Source organism: Nymphalis io, chromosome 12 (genome assembly GCF_905147045.1).
Source record: "Nymphalis io chromosome 12, ilAglIoxx1.1, whole genome shotgun sequence".
In the NCBI taxonomy this organism is placed as follows: Eukaryota; Metazoa; Arthropoda; class Insecta; order Lepidoptera; family Nymphalidae; genus Nymphalis; species Nymphalis io.
In genome coordinates, this window is record NC_065899.1 from 2,165,050 (window position 1) to 2,190,681 (window position 25,632).

At 34.9% G+C, this 25,632-nt stretch overlaps 1 protein-coding gene across 3 annotated transcripts; it reads right to left on the reverse strand.

Moving 5' to 3' along the window:
- Nucleotides 1-1,768: 1,768 nt before the first annotated feature.
- Nucleotides 1,769-16,130, reverse strand: LOC126772169 (glutamate receptor ionotropic, kainate 3-like). Of its 3 annotated transcripts, none has more exons than XM_050492380.1 (17): nt 15,782-16,130; nt 14,847-14,976; nt 14,046-14,213; nt 13,666-13,823; nt 13,260-13,456; nt 10,599-10,840; nt 9,880-9,984; nt 9,681-9,794; nt 8,991-9,191; nt 8,514-8,675; nt 7,093-7,292; nt 5,505-5,703; nt 5,017-5,105; nt 4,294-4,424; nt 4,111-4,226; nt 2,642-2,788; nt 1,769-2,065 (listed from the first exon to the last, which is right to left on the reverse strand). In XM_050492380.1, exons 1-17 carry the CDS (start codon nt 15,808-15,810, stop codon nt 1,799-1,801), a joined length of 2,655 nt encoding a protein of 884 aa, XP_050348337.1. In that variant the 5' UTR covers nt 15,811-16,130; the 3' UTR covers nt 1,769-1,798. The 3 variants fall into 3 exon arrangements, with proteins under 3 accessions (XP_050348337.1, XP_050348336.1, XP_050348338.1); XM_050492379.1 differs by having other exon boundaries at nt 14,847-14,992; XM_050492381.1 differs by lacking the exon at nt 9,880-9,984 and having other exon boundaries at nt 14,847-14,992; nt 15,782-16,129.
- Nucleotides 16,131-25,632: the final 9,502 nt, after the last annotated feature.

Consider the following 25,632-nt stretch of genomic DNA (forward strand, 5'->3'; position numbering starts at 1 on the left):
TCATTAAAATCAGTTCAATGGTATAGCCGTAAAGACGTAACAGACACATCGTTACTTTCGCATTATATATTATAGGAATGAAACTTGTTACAGAATGTTATTATGCCATAGATATGTGTTGATAAATTCTTGAGATAATAATTTCTTTCTTGAATAGTAAACAATAATAGTAGGTTTTAACTTAATTGGTACAGAGTAATTTATGATTCATTTAAATAAATATGTATAAACACGAATTAAATGTATTACTGGGGGTTGTGCTTTATGCAAGCTCGTCTGGGTAGGTACCACCCACTCATCAGATATCTACCGCAAAACAGCAGTACTTGGTATTGTTATGTTCGGGTTTGAGGGGTGAGTGAGCCAGTGTAATTAAAGGCACAAGGGACATAACATCTTAGTTCCCTAGGTTGGTGGCGCATTGGTGATGTAAGCGATGGTGACCACTTACCACCAGGTGGCCCATCTGCTCGTCCGCCAACCTATATTATATAAAATTTTTTAATAAACGGTCAGTTTTGCTTATTACAGTACTTGAGACCGAGGAATAGTAAGTGATATAAGAATATACATTTTAATTAAAAGATCTAGCGACTGGTTTTTAAACGGTAAGTCGTATTAATAATTGTATTACATACAATAATTATTTGATCTTACAATATTTTTACCATATATTCTCTGATTGTTTAACTGACAGTAGCATAATATAAAATATTTTAATGATTTGACGAGCAGGTTGGCGTGGTTGGTAGATACTTGCCTTTCACGGCGAAGGTTGTGAGTTCGATTCCCACCAAGGACAGACATTTGTGTGCATGAACATGTCTGGTTGTCCTGAGTCTGGGTGTAATTATCTATATAAGTATGTATTTCCAAAATAAAAAAAGTAGTAGTAGTATATGTAGTATATCAGTTGTCTGGTTTCCATAGCACAAGCTTTGTACAAGCTTAATTTGGGATAAGATATATATATATATATATATATAGCCGTGTGTGAAAAATGTCCCAGGATGTCCCAGGATTCAAAATTTTTGGTTTTTGTCAGCTAATCTGTTTAAAGCTTACTAGTTTGGGAGTCTAGTGTAATTTAAATTTAAATTGTATCATTTGAACAAATACATATATATTTATTAATTATTTTATAATGAAACGAATTTGTATTGATTTAGCCTTCAAATTATAAGAATCATTTAAATTATATTCGTTTAACATTTGACACTTGGTACTTGGAGTAATGGTAAGATGATGGCCTAGTGGTAAGAACGCGTGAATCTTAACCGATGATCGTGGGTTCAAACCCGGGCAAGCACCACTGAATTTTCATGTGCTTAATTTGTGTTTATAATTCGTCTCGTGCTTAACGGTGAAGGAAAACATCGTGAGGAAACCTGCATGTGTCTAATTTCATTGAAATTCTGCCACATGTGTATTCTACCAACCCGCATTGGAGCAGCGTGGTGGAATAAGCTCCAAACCTTCTCCTCAAAAGGGAGAGGAGGCCTTAGCCCAGCAGTGGGACATTAACAGGCTGTTACTGTACTGTACTTGGAGTAATGGTGTAAGAAACAAAGACATTACATCCCGTCTTATTGCTTCCAGTAACAGGAGGGTTGGTTCCTTATTTGCCCAGAGAATCAGTATTGCGATTCAATTGGGAAATTCCGCTAACAATCTTGTTAATATTCATCATTGTCAAGATTAGTACAGTATTTTTCATTTTTATTTGTATATATTTATTTAAATACTCAAAGTAAATAAATCAGAAATATATGTTGATTATTATAATATATTAAATATTTTAAGAATAATCTCTACGTCGAGCAAACGCTACACTCAAGCCCCCAGAGGAATGCTTTGAACAATGTGAGTGGTGAGTCCTGTGTGAGTCACTGGATTTAGCTGACCGGAGCGACCGCAGTGATGTGATTTCGTCCTTTCCTTCTATGTCAGCTAGGGCTTCGGCGCTACCACTGCCGGTCTTTGGCGGCCGCTTGAGTGGTTTGATATCTCCGTTGAATTTAAGTGCAAATTTTAATTCTTCAATCAGCTCATACTTGAATGTCGTCTGAAAGGTTAAAAGATATTTTTAAAGGATATAATAATTAAGACAAATCTCCATTAGCTAACAATATTATAGTAGGACGTCATTTTCGCTATATTGCTTTCAAGGCGGTTAAAATTACATCAAATAAATCGGTTTCTAATTTGGGTTTCGCATTCTATGGCAATTAATGTTTTAAAGGTACAAAAATTAACAGCAGAAGAAGTACTCATGTGCGGTTACTATATTCAAGAAATGATTAGTTTTGCTGAATGTTAGAATTATGTACGAGTCGTAACTCAAAAGTATCCAAATAAAAAAGCATCTTAAAATTCGTTAAAATAAATATAAGTAAATAATTTTGTATATTGAGAAGATTTTAATTGGCATTAACATTTTAAAAAAAAATAATAATTTTGCAAGATTTTAATAAATCGTGACAATAAGAAATTTGTGGTAACAGTATAAGCATTTGTTATTTCGAACTTTAGTTTGATAGTCCCATAATATTTCCCGCTTATGGTTTTCACTAAACTTGCTATCGTTGTGATATGTCTGTCGTTAAATAAAGTATACAGTATTGCTAGTTTTTGAACTTACATTATATTTAACTGATCTCTTGAACACACCCCATAACATATCGAGTGTTGAAATTAATATACCAATCAAACAACCCACGCCGAGGACTACGAACGCTCCCAACATATTCTTCATTCCCAATTGTTTCTGTTCTTCATCTCTTTTTTCCTAAGAAAATATAATAAACCCAATGATTTTTTTAAGAAAATTAATCTGTAGATATCTAAAGATCTTTTTTGTAGGAATAAACTCGAACCTCAACGCAGAACACGATCGTTTAATGACAGAAAGTATTAAGCGACATTGACTGTAATAATTATATCATTAGAAAGATACAAGCATTAAATAGCATATAAACGATTTTCAACGTTAAACGAGTGAGGTGCGAAGTGAGTTCTTACTTAGAATCGCGCTGATGTTTTTAAAATATTTGTCAAATTCAGATTAACTAATCTCGTTGAATATTGAACGATATTTGGTTGCATGTTGCGTCATCGACTACCAACAAGCAATAACAATTCAGATTGAAGTATCTGTTAATTTGACATTGATCAGCTGAAAGCTTGAAACTAACCTTTTTATAGGGTCAAAAAACTCCTTCATGGAACCTCATACTTTGAATTTCGTAAACTAATATATTATTACAAGAAATATATGACTCCTAAAGAAGTATTCTACAAAAACATATATCAGAGGGTTGGAACAGACTAATTTATCACCATCTAATTTTATCAGCCTTAAAATGGATATTGCAAAGTAATAAATCTTTTTGTATGCAGAAAATTGTCATTACATCCCATCTGCCTTCGACTCATCCAGGGATTAATAGTGTATAAAAATAAATGATGTTCTAAACGAATTTAAATATTAACTTATTAATACCCGTTTTCAATATCTCTTCAAGTGATTTTGTAAATAAATTATTCGACCCAACTTGTGCGCTATATAAAACTTCTAGACATAGAAATCTTCTAATAAGCTCGAAAGGCGACCGTGAAAAGATTCAACTTAATCAGATGCGTTAATGTACAGCACCACTAAGTACAAAAGTAAAAGAAACGTAATATCCTGTGAATTTCTGACTGACTGGAGCTTATTCCACCACGTTACTTCAATGCGGGTTGGTGGATTCAAATGTATGTGACAGAATTTTATTACATTTTTTGTTATATAGTTTTCTGCTTTGTTTTCCTTTACCGCCGTGTACAATATGATGAAACACAAATAAATCAAAAGCGTATTCAGTGTTCCTGGGCTGGGTTAGAACACGCGATCATCGATTAAGATGTAAACAAAGTATAATTAATCATGGGCTTGATGAAGGTCGGTGAAAAGCCTTAAAGGAACGTCAATTTCTCGGATGAAATTTTGATTCACGTATCCATCAACCAGCATGGAACCACTGCGACATAATAAGCTCTAAACTTTCTCCATAAAATAGGTGAGAGCTTTTTTAAATTATATAATTTATATTTGTAAAATAGACTTACGCTACATTTGCCCCCTCCCATTTTTTCTTTCCACCATAAGTCCTTGAGCTTTTTTATCTCACCGCTTTCTTTAAGTTTCAACAAAGCTTCATCTATGTATTTTTTATACGGGGAACCTGTAATAATTTATCTATTAAAACTCTGATTGAATAAATTTTACGCGTTATACAAAGTCATTGTTACCTTTTTTCATACCAATTCCATAACTCTTGGAGTCAAGCAATCCACCCACTTGGAGCAGATCACAGTGTCTTTGGGTGGTGTATTCTATAGAGGTAGATTCCATGAAAAATGCATATGTCTTTGTCTCTGCTCTGCATGCAACAACAAAGTAAGTTTGTATAAAATAAACGAAAAATATATATTTTTTTAATAAGTTTTTATTTGTTGATTAATAAATGTGTTTCGCTCATTAAGCCTTTTCAATTGATACCCATATTATAGGGGTTAATGTGGAAATAATAATCCGCTATTTTGTGGCGGCCGCCATATTGGATTGAAAATAGAAGCATTTAGGTAATCGTACATTTTGGTTTTGATTTTGATTTTGGCACAAGCAACAAACCAGTGTGCCAAAATTCAGTTCAATGGGAAACCGGGAGTAGGGTCAAATTTAACTTGCAAGATTTGATTACAAACACCGGGACCGGTGAAACTAAATAGAAGCTTAAAAATATATAAACCTCAATAATAGGATAAAGTACACATTAGTTAATAATAAGCTAATGTGATCTTAAATTTGGAAATAAAATCATGCAGACAAGATACACCAATGACTTGGACAAAACGTCACGTCATTTATTTTTATATAAAAATAAAATAATAAAAGCTAATTTAATTTAGCTTCGAATCGTAATAACTCTAAGTATCAGAATTAATTTATAATTATTACAAAAAAGTACTTACAATTTGACTCCTATATCATTATCAGCCACAAGCCAACCGTTTTTCTCCATTTTTTCGTACATTTTTTTATATTCAGGAACAGATGAGTTCTGAAAAATGTACATGAAATTAATAGACGATTTACGTGTAAATGGTAGATGTCAACGAAGAATAATTCCTAAGCATTAAAAAAAAAAACATTTCCTATAATTCGGAGCTATTAACGGCTCGTAACGTATAAATAACCGGTAACTAATGTACAATAACGATACAATGTAATTATATGTTTATATGCACATTTAAAACATTACAAAAAACATCAAAATCGGTCCGGTCGAGTGAATGCACATTTACAAAAGATTTATAATATGTATGTTTGAGTGGATGGCTTAAATTAAGTTTTGGGCCAAGATTTTTGTAAACAAAAAAAATATTAAATTATTATTTCACCCGTACAGAATCGAGACGGGTAAATATAAAAATGGTGATGAAAATAAAATATACGAAACCTTAAAAAATGATATCGTTGACCCCTTGCTCTTAGCTCCGTAGGAAATGGATTTGTGTTCGTAAAGTTCTTTAACATTTTCAAATGGCAGGACATTTTTTTCTACAGTAAGAAAGGCCACGAGTGTGCCCACATAAGAAGCCACCATTACCATCGTAAAGAACCACCACACGCTGGTTATTATACGTGGAGCCAAAGCACTGGAAAAAAAAACCTCGAAATACAATGATTGTAAAGTCGTGACTTATTGGGAATCTCTGTTGACTAAATTAGCCGATATCCAAATATACTATTTCACATTCAAATAACCTTTTACGAATAACTATGAATCGTCATTTTACAACATCAAATTAATGCGAATCTAAAACAGGTTTAAAGTGAAGATTTTATTGAAAACGACCGATAAAAACTCAGTAGTCACTAATAATCAAACTTTTTTTTTCTAATAACCATTTCAGTATTCATATAAAATGACTTTAAACCTTTAAGCCATCACGCGGTCATAATTTGTACAAAAGGGTTTTTATGTGTATTTTATTTATGTCATGATAATAAAATTTATAATCTACAAGATTCTTATGTATAAATAGCCCTGCATAAATTTTGGGTTTTACACGCCTGTTTCATACATTTTGTCATATTGGTTGACGTTTATGGTTAATAACCAATCAGGGTTCTAACGTGAAACTATATAGCCTAGTCTTCCGAAAAAAACGGACTATCGAACGCAAAAATATGACTCAATTCGAATCGGTAGTGGTCTTTAAAGCTTTCCATATTCATAAAAGTTATGTTAGGTTTATATTCATTTATAATTTAATTAATTTCGTGTTTTTTTCTATAACTCGTACATGTAATGTCTGTATCGTTTGTTTGTTTTTATATACTTTTGCTTGTTTTGTTGTATACTAACTTCATTTTATTAATTAACAGTAATGTATGTAATATGTTAACCATATCATAAATGCGAAAGTAGTTCTATCTCATCGCGATATCACTAATCGTAAAGAAATTGCACATACGTGATGAACCAGCAGTTCTTTTGTATAAGAAATCACTTAGTATCGTATATACGCTATTTTGCTGTATACTTTCAATGTAATAATTATCACTATTCACTATATATACGATCATGTGCTGTGGTAACTACAGAATAGAAAACAGTTTTAGTAGATAAGTCAAAAATGCGGGTAATACGGTAAAAACAAATCTGTTATAAATTTGAGTCGTAGGGAATATATAGTTTAATGAATATCATTCTGACCCAGGTTATTAGCCGAGATGGCCTAGTGGTTAGAACGCGTGAATCTTAACCGATGATCGTGGGTTCAAACCCGGGCAAGCACCACTGAATTCTCATGTGCTTAATTTGTGTTTATGATTCATCTCGTGATTGACGGTGAAAGAAAACATCGTGAGGAGACCTGTATTTGTCTAATTTCATTGAAATTATGTCACATGTGTATTCTACCAACCCGTATTGGAGCAGCGTGGTGAAATAAGCTCTAAACCTTCTCCTCAAAAAGGCAGAAGAGGCCTTAGTCCAGCAGTGGAATATTAACAGGCTGTTACTGAATATCATTACTTACATGGGTGCGATTTCAGAACCCTGTTGCATAACGGATCCAATGATAAGCCAGACCGAGTTCGCAAAACTGAACTGATTGCTTAACTCTTCCGGTTGTTCAATACAAGGGACGGGATTCTGCCATTCCTTATGGGATATCCGACCGACGAATATCATAATTACTCCCAAACCAATTTGTACAAACATCATATAATACCATACCTGAAATTATAAGAAGTGATAAATGTGACATTTTTTTAACAAGTATTATTCGTTTTTCTTATAGCTAGGGGTCGGTTATATAACGATTTAACCCCAACTCTGATTGGCTTGAAATCCAATTGGTCAGGAAAGATCATGCTAAATAATTTACGTGTTGAGGTAATGGAATGTTACTTAGCCAATTTCTTTTAATACCAGTTCTGCTAGTGACAATTATATTTTTAGTAAAGCCATATAACTTTAATTAGCTCGAATAGGGTTTCTTCTCGACCGTCGGGATTGACAGTATAAATTTGCCATAATATCAATGAAGTTATATTGCCAAGTATATAGCTTATGCATGGATGTAGTTAGACATTATGATATTTACATAATGTCAAGAAATATTTTTATTGCGATCGTTTATTAGGTAATCGAAAGATAGCGTTTAAATTTTAAAAGATTTACGTGAATTTGAAATGCAATATACAATTAGTAAAATCTGTGGTTTGTCCGACGTATTTGACTTCGTTACAAAGGTCTGTACAGCATGCCAAAATATAAAAGTGTAGCCATAGCTAAAGTTTACATGAATAATGGTAGACCCAACTCGTCAATAATAAAATGAGAATCTTTTGCGTCAAAATCTTTTGCAAACTTTTCTTTAGAAATTTGAAAGATGATTTAACGTGACAGAAATATGTCTTTAAGCGTAAAAGTTATTCAGAAGTTGAAGACGAAAAAAATTGAACCGAGTTGGCTCAGTAAATGTTGGCTTAATCAATTTCATAAATATTATTCAAATGAAGAACTTTAATGTAATGTGTTCTTGTAATTAAGTTAAAATAATTTTAATGTATATTTTAAGTTAATATATTCGCACGTCATAATTATAGTGACTAATTATGTACTAATTATGTTTAAAACAAATAAATTGAATTAAACTGATTTAATCGGTAACCGCTTGTATGTGCGGATTTATATTTTCGAGCTTGCATGTGATTAATTTGTGGTCATAATTGGCTTTAAGCTTAGGGTAAAGTAAAACATTGTGAAAAAGTTTGTATCGAAAATTGACCCAGAGTCACATGTAAATCAACTCGCAGTTGAGAAATGAATAAACAATAAAAAATTAATAAAATAAATACATCCAAAGACGTTTTTTAACATAAAAAAACGCATTTACCCCATTCTGGGCTATTTACGGATGTTTTGTGATTGATAAATACTTAAATACGTTACCTCCTTAGAAAACACGGCCATAAAAGAAAACATTTCTGGAGGCTGCTTACTGGGTTCTTTATAAAGTATACCAATACCCAATGTCATAAACGGTGTGGAAAAATCAATTGCGCTCTGCCTCTCTGCTGTTATTGTAAAGTCACAAATAGCAAAATCTGCTTTCTGTAATATATAAGTTATATATAGATTTTTTTAATATTTGAATATCATTAATACTATTAAATTTAACAAAAAGTCATTATATTCATCATCTTTTGCTGCTATGGCTAACTGATGATTTTCGAGACATTAATTGGTCAAAAGCAAAGCATCAAATCAGTTTTTGGCTCTATTTTATTTTACTAGACTACTATTTCAACTAAGACTATCATTTTAATACATAAGCTCCGTAAATATTCTATCGATTCCAAAAAAGAAACTATGCAATTTATTTATAAGATATACTGACACTTAAAATCCATAGATTGTTTTTCTTACCTCATCACTAAGTTTCGCTATCATGCCCGTCCATTTATGAGTTGTCGGATTTAACCCACCGTAGTCATCTTCAAGTTCGAAGTCATAGTTAAAACCCAATATTTCGGCAATTCTTTCAATCAGGTCTATTGTGAAACCTTCATACCTATCATTGCCCTCTAGATGATTAGAAGATCTCTTTTCGTAACCATATGGCGCAGTCTATAAGAGATACATTTGTTGTATATATTTTTGCTATAATTAAAGTTGAACGAGCCAAGTGGTAACCACGTTGTGGCATGACCTACTCGGCCAATGAAACAAATAAAAATTCAAAATGAGATTGCATTGAGGCAATGTTGCCAAAAATTCGGGGATGTAATTTAGCTGTAATGATTCAGATTATTTTAAAAATAAAATTTGCCAATGATCACGTTAATTTTATGCACTTAATTTGTGTTTGGAATTCATCCCTTACTAGGTAGTGGAGGAAAAAATCGTACGGAAACCTGTCGCATCTCTCCAACATAATCCACCAAACCGTATTGGAGCAGCACCAAATAAGGTGGAATAAACTCCAAACCTTAGCTCAGTTGTGGGACATTTATAATCTGTTACTTTACTTAAATAAGAATTAAATCAAGCGCGATAATACGTAAAATTATATTTTAAATTAGGTAAGTATTTCAATAATTATATAAATATTATTACCTTAGAAATTAACACTTTGAAAGTTTTATTTCTCATAATCGTTTCCGATGCAATTTCAGCGGCTGTTATGTAAGGCCTTGATATAATAAGCTCGTCATTTTTCCACGTACCTATCTGGTAAAAAATGACGTAAATTAAAAAAAAGTATAGAGATAATTATAATCGATATTTTTCAAAAGTATTTGTCAAATTGTCTTACAGTCTGATTTCCAGCTGGCGTTAACTCCAATATATCCATTGTAACGTTATTTCTCTGACCGAAGCCATCGAAGATCATATTTCTGGTAATACCCTCAATTTTATTCTGGAACCGTATTTATTTTAACAGTTTAAAGCACAAAAAATAAAATTATTATGTCTGTGTATAGACAAAAAATCCACTAGCCCTTAATTAGAATAATATTCAAAAATATTATATTAATTAGAATGAAATGAAATAATAATATTTTAACGAAATAAAACTTAATTCTTTTTATTGAGCAGTAAAAATTAGCGCCAGTTATTATTGATCCGGTTCTTCTTGTGTAATACATATAAATATAAAAATGACTTCGTCATTTTTCAAACAAAATATGGTTATATTATGGTTGTTGCAACTTGCAAATATAGACATACACTCCATACATTTTCATAGATTTGTAATATTTGTACTAACAACTCTGCGTAGTTTTTTCAATCGATAGGGTATCTAATGCACGAAAATTAAAATATTCAAATCGAGGTAATAGATATTGTGCTCTTCAAACTAATAATCTATATATTACCATTGCGAAAGCAACTAGACAGAGGATACTTTAATTATTATTTATTTTTTATATTATTTTATACATAACTCCGCTAAAGACCCTCCTCCTGAAATGAGGGTGAAGCCGCGGGCGAAATCTGGTATAAGTATATATTACTTTTTTATATACGTACCGTTTTCATAACATTAAGCAATGTCGTGCCATAAGTCCAGGACTCGTAGTTATCACAACTAATACTCGCCGGCACCACGTTCACCTTTGTCATTGCTTGGTATAACATTAAAATAGCGTCATGAATAAGTACAACCTTAGTCTTCAGATTTTCAGGTGCTAGAGTTTCTCCTGACTCCTCATTGTAATATGATATAAACTCATACAGCTGCTCCTTCATTAACAGATCAATTAGCTGAAATCCTGAAAATATTAAATATACTTAATATAATAATAATGTCCTCTGGACCGATTTCGGTCACGGCGGCCAATCTCAAGAGACATTAGTTACTGCGCAGGACATATTATAGTGTACAAGTGCGTGCGCAACGGGAACTCTCTATTCCCTACCTTTCAAAATCCAATGGGACGACAAACTGACAGGACCGGAAAGAGTTTAGGCGCAGGATCAACGACTTTACATGCTTTCCGACGTACGAGAGTGTACACACTCTGACTTTTAGACTCTGGGCTACTGAGAATTTTCGAAAGAAGATCCCAATAACTTTTTATTGGCTCGATCTGGGATTTGAAGATCCCTGCACTTGGGGTCTTAAATCTGTCTATCCACTAGACCAACGAGGCAATCAATATAATAATAATAATATAAATAAATATCTTTATTGCATACACAGAAAAAGGAAAAAATAAAACAAAAAACTTAACTCAAAATAAAATAAAGAAGTGATCTCTTCCAGACAATCCTGTATTAAGATGCTTGCAGGACACATCGGGAAGTATATACATTTATATATAATTAATACAAACAGAGAAATCGGTGGTGAAATGCCAGAAAGTTATATGCGACATTGATTAATTGTAACATTTCAAGTATATCACGCATCAAAAAAACATATCATCATAAGTTGGTTGTCAACATTTCACGCGTTAGTAATGAAGTGAGTTCTTTTAGAATAGTACTGCTATTGTGTCAACGCAATCGACAATCGATAAACTCAACATCTATACAGCACCGTGGCAATTCTAAGCATTTTTTATATTTATCTCCCTTATCAATCAAAAGACACGAACGCTATCAACTGTAACTTGACAGCGAGAGCGTTAAGATTCGATCACAGTTATACATAAAATTTTGATGTTAAAAATTACTTGCTATGATTTTTGTCTCAAATGCTATAAGATGTCCGGTGATATAATAATTTTTTTTTTGCATGAAATATATTACTTGATGGCAAGTGGTCACCACCGGCGAGACATTGGCGATGTAAGAAACATTAACCATTAACACACATATTCATATCGGAATCGGAATACGGAATTTTTGTATGTAAGATATCATGTCTCGTGTACCATGCATTTACACTGGCTCACTCACTCTTCAAACCGGAACACAACAATACTAAATATTGTTCTTTGGCGCTCGATGATGATTGTACGTAACCAGACGGGCTTGCACAACGTCGTACTAGCAAGTTCTTTCTTCAGAAAGTAGTTCTAACAATTCCACAACGCAGTATACATTTTTTTTTGTGAATTAAGTTAATTACATGAACTTTTATCACAAACGCGTGGTGTGACAGTAAACTTGGCCATTATCCATTTGTTAAGTAACATAAGTTGATGATGTTGTTGTCACGAAATAATTTGTTAACTATTACAAAGAAAATGTATCAATCACTCAACGGATAATTTGAAACATATCTTTATTTATAAAGTTTAATTTTATTTTCTTTAAGACTGCTTACATTACAATTGCTTGTTCATTAATCATTAACATCAAATGTAATTATTATTTCTAGAATATTTTCTATTTGTCACAAAAATAAATTTGGTTTGATTAGTAATTAATATTGATCAGTAATTATTATGGTTCCATATTACGGAATTTCGATTTTATGTGAACTACTTAATATTAATACGAGTAAATAATAAAGTGGTATACAAGTATAATTAAACTTGTTTTATGATCTAATAATAAATTTAGGACTGTTGAAATAAATCTCCAAAATTTCAAGGTGATAATAATATTTAGTGATTGTCTACACTTTATATTCTGAAAATTTGATATCTGTAGAAATATCTAGATAAATCTTTTTTTTACGACGTGACGTCTACGGTATCGAAAGGGAATTTTTATATTTCTTATATATAAATAAATAACAAGTCTGTAAATGATAGGAATTGTTGCCATATTTTAAATATGTCTTGCACAGACTATTGTTTCACATTCGATTTTTAAATTATGTTTCATTCAGAAAGTTCTTAAGGTACCGTTGTCAGATACAATGAATTATCAACACTTGTAACACTCATTATATACATAGAAATAATTTTGGAAATTTTGATTTTGCGTGTCACTGCTTCAATATCAACTTACACACATCAACACTAAGACATATAAATATGTAAGAACAAACTCGAAACTCACCACAGAAATCGGTCGTGTAATGTCAGACAGTGATAAGCGACATTGACTATTTTAAAAAATAACATTTGAATAATACACGCATTAAAATATAATAGTATATAACCATAAGTAGGTTGTCAACCAAGAAATTAAGTGAGTTCTAACATAATAGCACTGCATCACTTAAAACCCACTAATAATATGATTATTATTTTCTTTTGTTTAAGTTTGATACGAGTATTTCAATGTCTATACCTGTCATGTTAACACCGCCATATCTATACCGATGAAGGTCCAGAGTAAACAAATCGGGTGACACGAAAACATATGAATGTTCGTCCGCCATGAGGCCGACGTGCTGCGCGTGCCTCAGGATCTGTTCCAAGTAACCTGAAGGACAGTCTACCACGAAGTTTGTGTGGCCACTTTTTTTCGTGTTTATTAACACTTCCCTAAAAAAATAATACATAAATGACGTTAAATTTTATGACTGCAAATTCTAAAAGAAATAATAGTTTTGTATTTCTGGTCTTTTCTCTCGTTAAACTGAATCATTGAAGTTTGATTATGAGAAAATTAACAAAGAAACTGTAAAAATACGGGGAAGAAAATTGGAGAGAAATCTAATTATAATATGTCTTTCTAGCGATAATAATACTACCTGTAGTCGTTGCCACTTAATTCTCGCACCGTGACTGTAACCCTCTCGGTAGGCTGACCCATTTTCATCAAACTTTGCACCTGTGACAAACTGTGGCCCTTAACGTACAATAACGTAAAGTTCAACCATTCCTTTTTTGTTATTAATTGTTCTAAAGCCTGAAACAGATTAGAATAAAACATCATTAATTTATGGTATGGAGTTAGTTATATTGATTAGTCATATAAATAAGTATAATAATAGATAGAATTGGTAATATAAATTAAATATCAACGGCATGTCTAATAAATGGAATAGATTCTACTGTATGCATTATAATATCTTGTCAAAAATGTTAAGAATCTATAAGTTACCAGTTCTGTAATATGTAATGTTCGTACCATATTAAATGCTACTGGGCTTGGATATAAATTGATAAGCGACCAGTTCTTCACATACAAATCGTTGTGTTGAATATTAATAAGAGGAAGCTCTAAAATGTCGCATATTCCCTGTAAGTGTTCTGTCGCTTTGCCGCCCAATCCATCTATAATTCCAACGACGCCGTTCTGTAATGACACAGATGCTTTATATTTTGGCTTTTTTTTTCAAGCGAAGATGAACTATCCCTATGTTATTATTATCTATGTATATATTAAATAGGCAAAGATAAGAAAGACCAGCGCCTAATCTTCTGTTTGTCAACCAGAGTCGTTTCGTAGCAATTGAAGCGCTTTAATGATATCAACAAAAAAATAAAATTTCAATAAGTTTTCTTCAAAATTTAAATAATGATTATGCTCTAATTAGGACCAGTTGAATACTTATTATCATTAAATGTTTTGGTTTCAATTCCTTCTTGTATTTTGGAGGGCTCGACGCGCTCAAAAAACTATGGTTCTCATCGTGGTGACTTACATCTTACCTATTACATTAAAAAAAATACCCATATCGTAGAATTCCATTATATGTAGGTCTTTTCGCGATGTTTTACTTCAAGGCCGACGACACGAGACCAATTTCAACATTAATGTGCTTAACATGACAACTCTGTAGTTCTTGCCTGGTTCTAAATTCTTTAACTTCCGATAAGACTGTCCTACCACATTTTTAGTGTTCATAATATTTAATCATACATTTAAAAATAAAATGAGAAGTTTATTTTACAGACACAAGAAATGGATTAACAGAACGTGTCTCACTTCAGCTAGATCGCAGACGTGACGAGTTATCTCAAGAATGTCCCCTCGTTTGCTGACCTCTTTTATGAGAGCTGTAAAGTTAAATAATTTTGCGCTAACAGTCATAGCGACTTTTAGATCTTCATCGTTACTGTAAAAGATGCCACCTGAAAATTGTTCCAGTATTTAGTGTCATAGCACTATGAAAAAATTTCATAACTTAAAATTGATGAGTAAATCATGTCAAAATTTTAAGCTACTTGAAAATGACACGACAATTTATTAAGAAACAATTAATTTCTTAATTCGTTGGTTGAAGTTGATTTTTTTTTCGTGTGATTATATCCAAGAAAAATGTATTCTTATATTCTCATTATTATGATCTTTAATTAACAGTTTGACATGAAAAGATCGGTCTTAAGATTAAAAAAATAGTTTATAATCACAGAAGGACCGACATGAAATCATAATAATGAATTTTTCCATTAAAATAATTGTAGGAAAACATTAAAAAAGAGACACAAAAACACTTCATAACAATTGAAATAAAAAAGACTAACAACAATAAATAAAAGCTATTACTTAATACAGAGAAAGAAAAAGAATATTTTTGTCATTACATAAAAACCTTTTTCAAACTTCATTTTGTATCAAGATACACGACATAACATTGGTACTACAATTGTATAATCAAGTAATTTGTTAAATTTTGCTGCTACTATGCTGTTTTAAGGAAAATAATCGACATTAATGTTAATTATATGGAACCGAGACGTTTTTCATTTTTTTCATCACGCTAGACCAAAAAAATATGGTGTTAAGAAAACTTTTGCTAAAAGCATTTATTGGTATCCTAATAGCCAATTGAAACGCTTATTTATCAACTTTGTTAACAATTAAAAAAACTATGTATTTCATTTTTATTATCTCAAAGTATTAGGTATCACGGTACTTACCAACATTTGGTTGATTCGATAAAGCGCATCGTGCTATCACCAGCAATGTAAATAATACTTTTAAATCAATTCTAATCATTGTATTTTCAAAAAATCGCAATAACATCACCAAAACACCAAAAAGGATTTATGAACATTTTAAAACGGTTAACTTCTTACAATTATTACCGTAATTAATTCGCTAAGGATCATTTGGTTAAAATCACACAATAAACGTTCAAATCGTATACAGTATACTCGTAATGTGTTTAGATTTTGGGATAGCGCGACACGTGAAGTCAGAAATAATCTCGATACTATATTTAGGACAAGTTTTCCCGCAAACGACATACTTCACTCTAATGCCGTCTGCTCAGTTTGAAATGACATTTACTGTTATAAATTCTTTAGAACTTTATTGTGCATACGGTCAATCACATTATTTATTTTTATTAAAAAAAAAAAAAAAAACAGAAACCCTGGAGTAGTTGGAAAGTATAGAAATAAGTACCTTTGAATGTAAATTAAAAAAAGGTTTGTTAGTAGTTGAACACTTTTTAATCATCATAATAAAGCAAGATTGAAATTTACGATAGCACGAAATAAATATTTACAAAAAATGTGCATAATGTCGTGACTATATAATTAGAACAGTCTCATTTTACGAAAACTCTTTTAAAAATAAATATGTAAAAATTAGGTCCTGCATGTAGACGTTGACTCAAGTCAAAATTTGCATTTAATTTAAATATTTAAAAAAAGATAATAAGATTTTTAAATTATTTTTAAAATGTAAGTGAGACGTACGTATTTAACTCACCATTTCTCAAATGTGTCTCAATTTCGAAATGAATAAATACGAATTTTAATATTTGTAGATACATAATAAGTAAAATAAAGAATTTATGATTGATGAATAAATGTAGAACATTGCTTAAACGAATATTATATTTTATGTATCCCGAAAACAATTATGTAAGCCTGTTCGTTTGAATAACGGGGTATGAGAATTCCATTGATATATTTTATTATGTATTTAATCTTATTATATAATGACGTCATATTGTTCAATACATATATAGTGAGAGTGATATAAAAGTAAATATTGCAAATAAATAATTGATATTCGTGAGAGTGGACACGTATTGAATCACAGTACGTGCTTCAAAAAACAAAGGTCGCCTGCAAGCTAGCGACTGAATAAATATTAAAGAATACGAATAACAACCGTACTATTAGACTTTAAGGACTAACCAGTTGCGCAGGTATACCTTACTTCACGGTAGCATGCGAAAGCGATCCCGTGGCGCGTGGCTGGTTTTTTAGTGGGTATTCCGATGCTCGGGGCGCACTCGGCGCCTTGGACACCGGCGAGCCCCACATACCCCCACGGGACCCACGGGAACAGTGAAACGCGAAACGTATTTTTCCAGCGTTAAAAAAAAACTTGTTTAGGGGGTTAGTTAAACAATACTGTGTCTTCTTCTTTCGAATATCAAATCAAAAATAATAGAAAGAGCAAATTTTTGTGTTTAACTAAACAACTGCTAAGCAACGTTTACAAGAGTGTACGCAAATATAGGTGTATTATCAAATTCCTCACTATCATAATCCGATGTGATGACAATCCGACACAGTCGATACCTTAACATGATTTCAAGGGTTTTTTTTAATTCTGACATCTGGATCCTGACATTGAAGCCTTTAAAGAAACAAACTTTTCACCTTTGAAATATTACTAAAAATAATACTAAAAAAATTGATACTGATAATAATGAAATCGTTCCATTTGAACAAATATAATATATCACATAAATTTATTAAGAGTATTCCAACTACACGTATGAGTCTACTTGATTTTAGAGAGGCAATAACGTGAATCGTGTATTGCGTTTATGGCCGTCCTAAATAGACTGCCAATGGAAATTTACAATAGCCGAATTGATGAAACTCTATAAAATGTTTACGAGCAAGGTTTCGAAAGTTCGCCGGAGTAAGTTGAATATCTGTTGGCGTTGGCATATTTACAAGAGAGATTAATAACACATGCAGAAATTAGGTTTCTACATACTTGGCAAGGACTTAGCAATAAGAAAATTGTTGTCATAAATTAAACGAACGACACAAATTGTGAATGTTAATTTTAAATACGTAATATTTTGTTCTAAAAAACTAGACAGCTGATATTGCCCAGTCGTTAGAGCATAAGTCTTAAGCGAAGAAAGAAAGAAAAAGAATTTTCATGTACAGAAAAAACCGTCATGAGGAAACTTGCATGTGCTGGATGTAATTAACTTAACCCAGAAGTAGGTCCTGTAAAGGCTGTGTGTTCTACAAAACTTAAAAACAACTTGAGTACAATTTTTCGTATTTTGAGTCATTTTTTTCATAAGTTTTTTTTTTTTTTTTTTCTTTATATTCGCCGGGAGGGCAAATGACTCTACTCCACCTGATGGTAAGTGGTAGTAGAGTCCAAACGCGACGACGGCCAGTACAGACGGGAAAAACGTTCTGCACTAGCCGCCTTCGCCTTGCCGGCCCGCAAGATGCCTCTTCACGCCTCGTTTGAAGGAACCCGGGTTGTAAGAGGAGACCACGTGAGCTGGTAAGGAATTCCATTTTTTGGAAGTGCGACAAAGAAAGGAGTTGCCAAATTTCTTTGTTCGCGATGGAATTGATGTCACAGTTAGGCGGTGACATCGAGAACCAGCTCGCGTGGACTTAAGAAGGAAGGGGGAAGCAGGAATTAGAGAAAATAATTCCTCAGAGCACTCGCCGTGATACAGTGGATAGAAAGCGCTCAGTGCTGCTATCTCACGACGCAATTGTAAAGGTTCAAGGGTGTTTGTGACCTTTACGTCGCCAATAATGCGTACGGCACGTCGCTGCAACCGGTCCAAGGCCTCAAGTACTTAGCGGAGCCATCCCAAAGGTGCGAGCAATATTCCACGCAAGACCGTACCTGTGTTTTGTACAGCAGGCACAGTTGTTGTGGCGTGAAAAAGCGCCGCACCTTGTTCAGAACTCCGAGTTTCCGTGAAGCTGTTTTTATAAGAGCCTCGATGTAATCCCTTGGACTAAGGTCGCAGCGAACGTCAATCCCCAGCATGGTGATTTTGCTTTGCATCACCAGCGGAGTACCACAGGGGGAGGGAAGAGGGGAAAATGTTGACTTTTTCGCCGTGAGAGTGCATACCTGTGTTTTCTTGGCATTAAACTCAACAAGATTATCAGAGCCCCATTTGGCGATGAGCTCTAACGTCCTATCGAGTTCAATGACAAGATCCTTCCGCCTCTCCTCAATTTCCGCTCGCCCAGCTACTGCGCGTCCGTGGTATCCACCATGCACTGTACTATCGTCTGCATAGCAATGTATGTTCCCAAGAGAGAGCATATCATTGATATGCAAAAGAAAGAGTGTGGGAGATAGCACAGATCTCTGGTGGACCCCAGCATACACTACATAGAATTGAGAAGCGCAACCATCAACTAAAACACGAAGGCTACGCTTGTGTAGGAAGCTGGCAATCCAGGTGCATAGCTGAGCAGGCAGATCATATGCCGGCAGTTTGGAGAGAAGACTTCTGTGCCAGACCCTGTCGAAAGCGTTGGAGATATCGAGGCTGACAACCAACGATTCTCCATGCTTGTCGATAGCTTCACCCCAGAGGTGCGTTACGTACGCTAGAAGATCACCTGTGGACCGTTTTGGTCGAAACCCGTATTGACGATCATTAATTAAAGAGTGATCTTCTAGGTAATGGATCAGTTGGTTGTTTAAAATCCGTTCCATCACCTTAAAAAGTACTGAGGTGATAGCTATTGGCCGATAATTTGCCGGGTCAGACCGATCCCCTTTTTTGGGAACCGCTTGCACATTAGCTCTTCTCCAAGCCTCCGGCACACTTCCCGAAGAGAGAGAAAGTTGGAACAGGCGCGTTAACACAGGAGACAGCTCCGCTGCGCACTTCTTCAGCACTATGGCTGGTATTCCATCGGGACCGCTAGCTTTCCGTACATCAAGTGATTGCAGCTCCGAACGCACATCACGTTGCCTGATTTTAATGTCAGGCATCGTATGGCCACATGCAGGTATTGTAGGTGGCAGTACACTACAATTATCGATGACGGAATTGTCGGCAAAGAGTTTAGCCAGGAGATCAGCTTGCTCTTGCGGACTGTGAGCTAGCGATCCGTCCGGATTTCTGAGCGGTGGCAGCGAAGGTTGGCAGAAATTGTTTTGCACAGACTTGGTCAGACGCCAGAAGCTACGGGAGCCCTTAGGATGCGAAACAAGGTCATGACCAATCTGTACAATGCGCTGTGCATCCGCTCTCGTGTATGCCTTTCTACAGAACTTGGAATTTTTATTATAGTTTGCTTTCAGTGAATCAATGTTAGATGCCCCGCTAATGCAGCCGTTGATCCACTTGCGATATGCCGCCTGCTTAGATGATACAGCATCGGCACATTCACGAGTGAACCAACGGTTACGCGTACTCCTACTGACGAGATCTGAGCTAGGAATGTAGTATTCCATTCCCAGCATGATCCCGCCAGCAACAGCAGCGGCACTAGCTGTCGGGTCATTCCCACTGAAGCAACGTTCCTTCCAAGGGACCGACGCATAGTAATCGCGCATACCGTCCCAATCCGCCGACTTATAGTGCCAAACGCTACGTTTGCATACCGCTAGTGGCGGCAGCTTTCCCTGTGGCACTCTGGTAGAAATAAGGCTGTGATCCGAAGAGCCAAGAGGAGCCTGAACCACAACCTGATATTCCACCGGGTGAGAAGTCAGCAGAAGGTCCAGTAGAGAAGGTGCTTGCCCATCAATGTCTGGGATCCTGGTGGGTTGATCAACCAGTTGGGTCAAGTCATGTGTAAGAGCAAAAGCATGAGCAGTCCTTCCAGCATGGTCAGTTTTGAGGGATTTCAACCAGGATTCGTGGTGAGCATTAAAATCCCCCAAAAGCACCAATTCCGCGTTAGGAAATTGCTCTTGCGCAGCATCTGCCACCCGACTAAGATGGTCAAATAATCGGCTTGTCTCCAAGTCACCATTGTGGGATCTGTAGAGGCACACGTAGACTCGGCTCTGACGAACCAGGTCCACACGTACCACCAACATGGAGAAGGAGGGGTCCTCCAAGCAGCGCAGTCGGTGACAGCAAACATCCGTCCTGACGAACAAGCATACTCCGGCTTTCGCTTTGAAGGATTCTTCAAGCGTGTAGCCGGGATAATTAAGGTAGCTGCTATCGGCAGGACGGAGTATTTGTGTCTCCATGAGAAACAACATTGCTGGCCGTGCTGTCTCGAGATGGTGGTGGACAGCGTTGAGGTTAGTGTGGAGTCCTCGGATGTTAGAGAACTCGACCTCAAACAGCGAGGGTATGGTGGGGGTGTGCACCGCTGTACGACCGTTATTTCTGTTTTGTTGCGCCATTTGGGAAAAATAAAATGGAAAAGAGACGTGAAGCGAGCAATGTATTACCACGATAGAGATGGGCAAAGTGTGGAGGCGTGTTTCCCCAAGTGATTGCCAAAAGGAAAAATACACTGACCCGCCGGACGGAAGGGCCCCCGAACCCCCCCGGAAGTGGCCGCCGGGACCCCACCTACCGGTCACCAACCGGCACGACGGTCCACCCCGAGATTATGCGTGGCCTGGTGGGGCAGCCTCACGAGCTGGTTAGGCACGCTCGGGCCCCTGTACTATGCCACGGGCGGCCAGCGGAACAGCCGTTTCTTCGGGTCTCCCTGTCCGGCAGGTCAATACAGTTTCCCCCGGCATTGGTTCAACAGCCGTCTCCAATTGGACCAACACCCATCGCGGCAATACTCGCTCGGGCTCTGGCTGTACGCTGGCTGACCTCGAAACGCGGCTGCAAGCCACTTCACGAGTTTTTCACCATGCGTACGGTGGTAACAAGCCAGGCGGATGTTAGCATCCTACCACCAGATGAGCAGATGGTCGCTCAGATATCCCTTAGTCGCCTCTTACGACACCCATGGGAAAGAGAGGGGCAGTGAAATGTATTCTTTCTCCGTCACTGCACGGATGAAGTTTTTCATGTGCTGAATACATATGTCAAATTCTTAGGTATATCATTTGCATATTTGTATTAATGAATCTTCATTATATAAAAACGTTCGGTTAATTTATCAAATAGGAGTGAAAGTTACCCCGAGTTAAACTGCTTAATTGTGTTCTGAATCCAAAATATAAAATGCCCAAAATAATAAATTTAGTTCTAAGTGCATAGTATACTCGATTATGTTTTTTGAAATGTTTATACTTGTTTAGTTAGAGTTATTGAGTTAGTTTTCAGTGTGAAACATTAATGTACGCGTATTAAGGTCAAGCCACTCGAGACCGCCGGGGACCGTTCAATTTTATTTTACACGAACACCTTCCGAGAGGTAAAAGCATCGTTAGTGCTCAGAAGTAGCTATTATTGTCATTTTATATAAAGAATCTTGTTTAAAGTTATCTGTTTACAAGTTCTGCTACTATATAAGACAAGTTGGGTGATATTTTGTTGATATTTAAATGGTAGTGTTTTTACCGATTTCATTAAATAACAACATGAGTCGATCGCCCAGTGGTTGAAGCGCGTAAAACTACGATCCCAGGCAGGCACTACTAAATATATATGTGTTTTATTTATGATTACAATTCATCTCGTTTGGAAACATAAGCTTCAAACCATTTCCTAAAAGGGAAAGAAGACCAGCTGTGGGACATTCACAGGCTATTACTAAATAATTAAAAATACGTAATCTGTTCTTATTTAGAAGACTTGGAGCTCATTCCATAACGCTGTTCCAGTACCGCTCGGTTCGTTATATATATATATTCCAAAAGGGACTCAAAAACCCATATATAATAATAATAATTTATTTACACACCCAAAAGATACATGTACACAATTTGTTTGCAGTATTATCTAACTCTAGGGTTTTTATTAACACATATGTGCGTTACATAACCATTATTAGATTAAATAATTTTATACGTTTACCAAAATTACAATTGCTTTCTTCAGTAGATTCGGAGAACCCTGTGATAGACAGATAATCAGACACCAGAATAATCATATAAGTATTCTGTTTTTTCATTAGACGCACAAAGCCATAGAATGTTCGTTTCTAATCTATTTAAATAAATAAAGATTTTTCATTTCCTTTGATAAAATTAGATTTTTTCTTAACCCATCGTTAATTTCTGTTTATAAAGGCAATATCGGCAGAGAATAAAATAATTAAGCGTAAATCATCACCTTAATTAAACGCTGTAATTAATGGACGTTCTTAATTACAACAGAAAGAATCCCCAAACTCATCTCAAAGTCTGTCTGACGTATATAATATATAACTTTTATATATTATACACGTCAGACAGACTGACTTTTGACTGTCTCTTTGGTTTAGTGGCTTGATGTAAGGCCGCAGACCCGGAGGTCCTGGGTTCAATTCCCAGGTGGGGCCAGTAAAAAGTTATTGGGTTTTTCTGTCAGAGAATTCTCAGTAGCATCCCGGAATCTGGAAGTTGAAAGTGTGTGCACTCCCGTGCCTCGGAAAGCACGTAAAGCCGTTGGTCCTGCGCCTGATTTGCCGTCCCATCGGATTATGAGAGTTAGGGAAGAGAGAATGCACCTGTGCTTGCGCACACACTTGTGTACTATAATATCTCCTGTGCAGTTGGCTAATCTCTCTTGAGATTGGTCACCTTGGCCGAAATCGGTCTGGAGAACATTATTATAACTTATATACATTATTTTGCATGAAGCTACGTATGAAGGGATACGGATAACGAAATGCTTTTAAAAAAAAAATATTTTCATTATCATGATAGTGCAATTAAAGAGGAATGCTAATACAAAGGTTATTTTTAAAATTGGATCGAATTTTAGTAATTTTAAGTGTCGGTTTCACAAAAAAAATCAGAACAGAGCAGATATATTTAATAATTGTATATTTACAAATAATGTAAGGCTGTGGTATACTCACCCTCGTCGAACGTTCGGACTGGGCAACGCCAATTGTACCAGTGGTCAAAAAGGACGGAAGCATAAGAATTTTTGCAGACTATAAAATAACCTTAAACAAAATAATTAATATTGATCGTTATCCGTTACCTAGGGTCGAAGATTTGTTAGTGGTACATGGTGGTGAACGCTTTAGTAAAATTGATCTTTGTCAAGCCTATGCACAATTTGAACTCGACGAAACAAAAAATATACAATAATAAATACACATAAAGGATTGTTTCGATATAATCGATTAGTGTATGGATTAGAGTCTAGCCTACAGCCTTATATTATTTGTAAATATATAATTATCAATATGTCGTCGTAATAAAGTATAGAATTACCAGTATAAATAAAAAAATATGTTAGGATTAGAGAACATTTCGTGATTTTTCAATGTTGATAACATTTAGGGACATAACATATTCTTTCCCAAGGTTGGTGGCGCATTTGCGATGTAGGAAATGGTTAACATTACATAATATATAATATACATCGCCAATTTTTTTTTTATATAATAGGAAGTCGCACGAGCATATGGGCCACCTGATGGTAAGTGGCCACCAACGCTCATAGACATTGGCATTGTAAGAAATGTTAACCATAGCTGACATCACCAATGCGCCACCAACCTTCGGAACTAAGAAGAAAACTATGTCTCTTGTGCCTTATGCATGTAATTACACTGGCTCACTCGCCTTTTAAACCGGAACACAACAATACCAAGTACTGCTGTTTTGCGGTAGAATATCTGATGAGTGGGCAGTACCTACCCAGTTCGTCTGGGTAGGTACCACCAGTAAATGGGCAGTGATAACCACTTAACATCAGGTGACCTACTTATATCATAAAAAAAATATAAAAAAATCGAGATAAATTTATATTTTTCTATTTATGATCAAACACGGCCTTTAATGAAGCTTACATGCAATATTTTATTTTTAACTTTAAACTGGTTATACCCATTTAAAATCAAATGAAATATTACTAATTTTTAAGGTGATAATAGTTGCCTTTTTCAGATAAATATTTAAAATAATAATTTCTACAAAATCCAAATGAAAATACTCAAAGTGAAATATGCTCCAGAAGAAGAGGAATCATCTGAAGAGGAAGCGGTTTGTCCAGTCGTAAAACATTTTATATTGTATTATATTGACGGGCCGGTTGGTGTGGTTGGTAGATACTTTCGCGCCGAAGGTTGTGGGTTCGATTCCCACCCAGGACAGACATGTGCATGAACATGTCTGTTTGTCCTGAGTCTGGGTGTAATTATCTATATAACTATACATTTATAAAAGAAAAATAGCATATGACAGACGCATATCAGTTGTCTGGTTTCCATAGTACAAGCTCTGCTTAGTTTGGGATCAGATGGCCGTGTGTGAATAATGTCCCAGGATATTATTATTATTATATTAAACTATTTTATGTAATACTGAAAGTCATTTTTTCGCAACGTTCTATGTAACATTTGAGTGAATCGCCTCCGATGCAAACAGATATCATATCATTTGTATTTAATTTTGTGCGAATTATATTATTATAAATTATTGTTAAATGCTTCTTTAAATATTATTCATTACATAGGATGTCAGTCGAGCGAAGGGGACGAAAGAATGGTCTACCTTTGCCCATATCGCTCTGTAACAATAATAAAAAAAACCAAGCAAGTTCACGCCCAGCTCTTACTGGTAAAGTTTAAGTTAAAAGTCACTAAGATAAAAAAATCTAAGTACATTTAATTTTTTAAAATATTTTTATAGGTAAGATTTTTACCTCATTAGAGGCGCACTGCAGGTTCCGCCCACGCAGCCGCTAGTTAATCCTTGATGT

Coding starts and splice junctions, on each gene's coding strand:
- LOC126772169 (XM_050492379.1), bottom strand. CDS start 15,887: ATGTTATTGCGATTTTTTGAAAATACAATGATTAGAATTGATTTAAAA. Junction 10,841..13,259: donor TGGCGGTGTTAACATGACAG/GTATAGACATTG, acceptor TAATATTTTCAG/GATTTCAGCTAATTGATCTG. Junction 5,704..7,092: donor GGTTCTGAAATCGCACCCAT/GTAAGTAATGAT, acceptor TTTTTTTTCCAG/TGCTTTGGCTCCACGTATAA.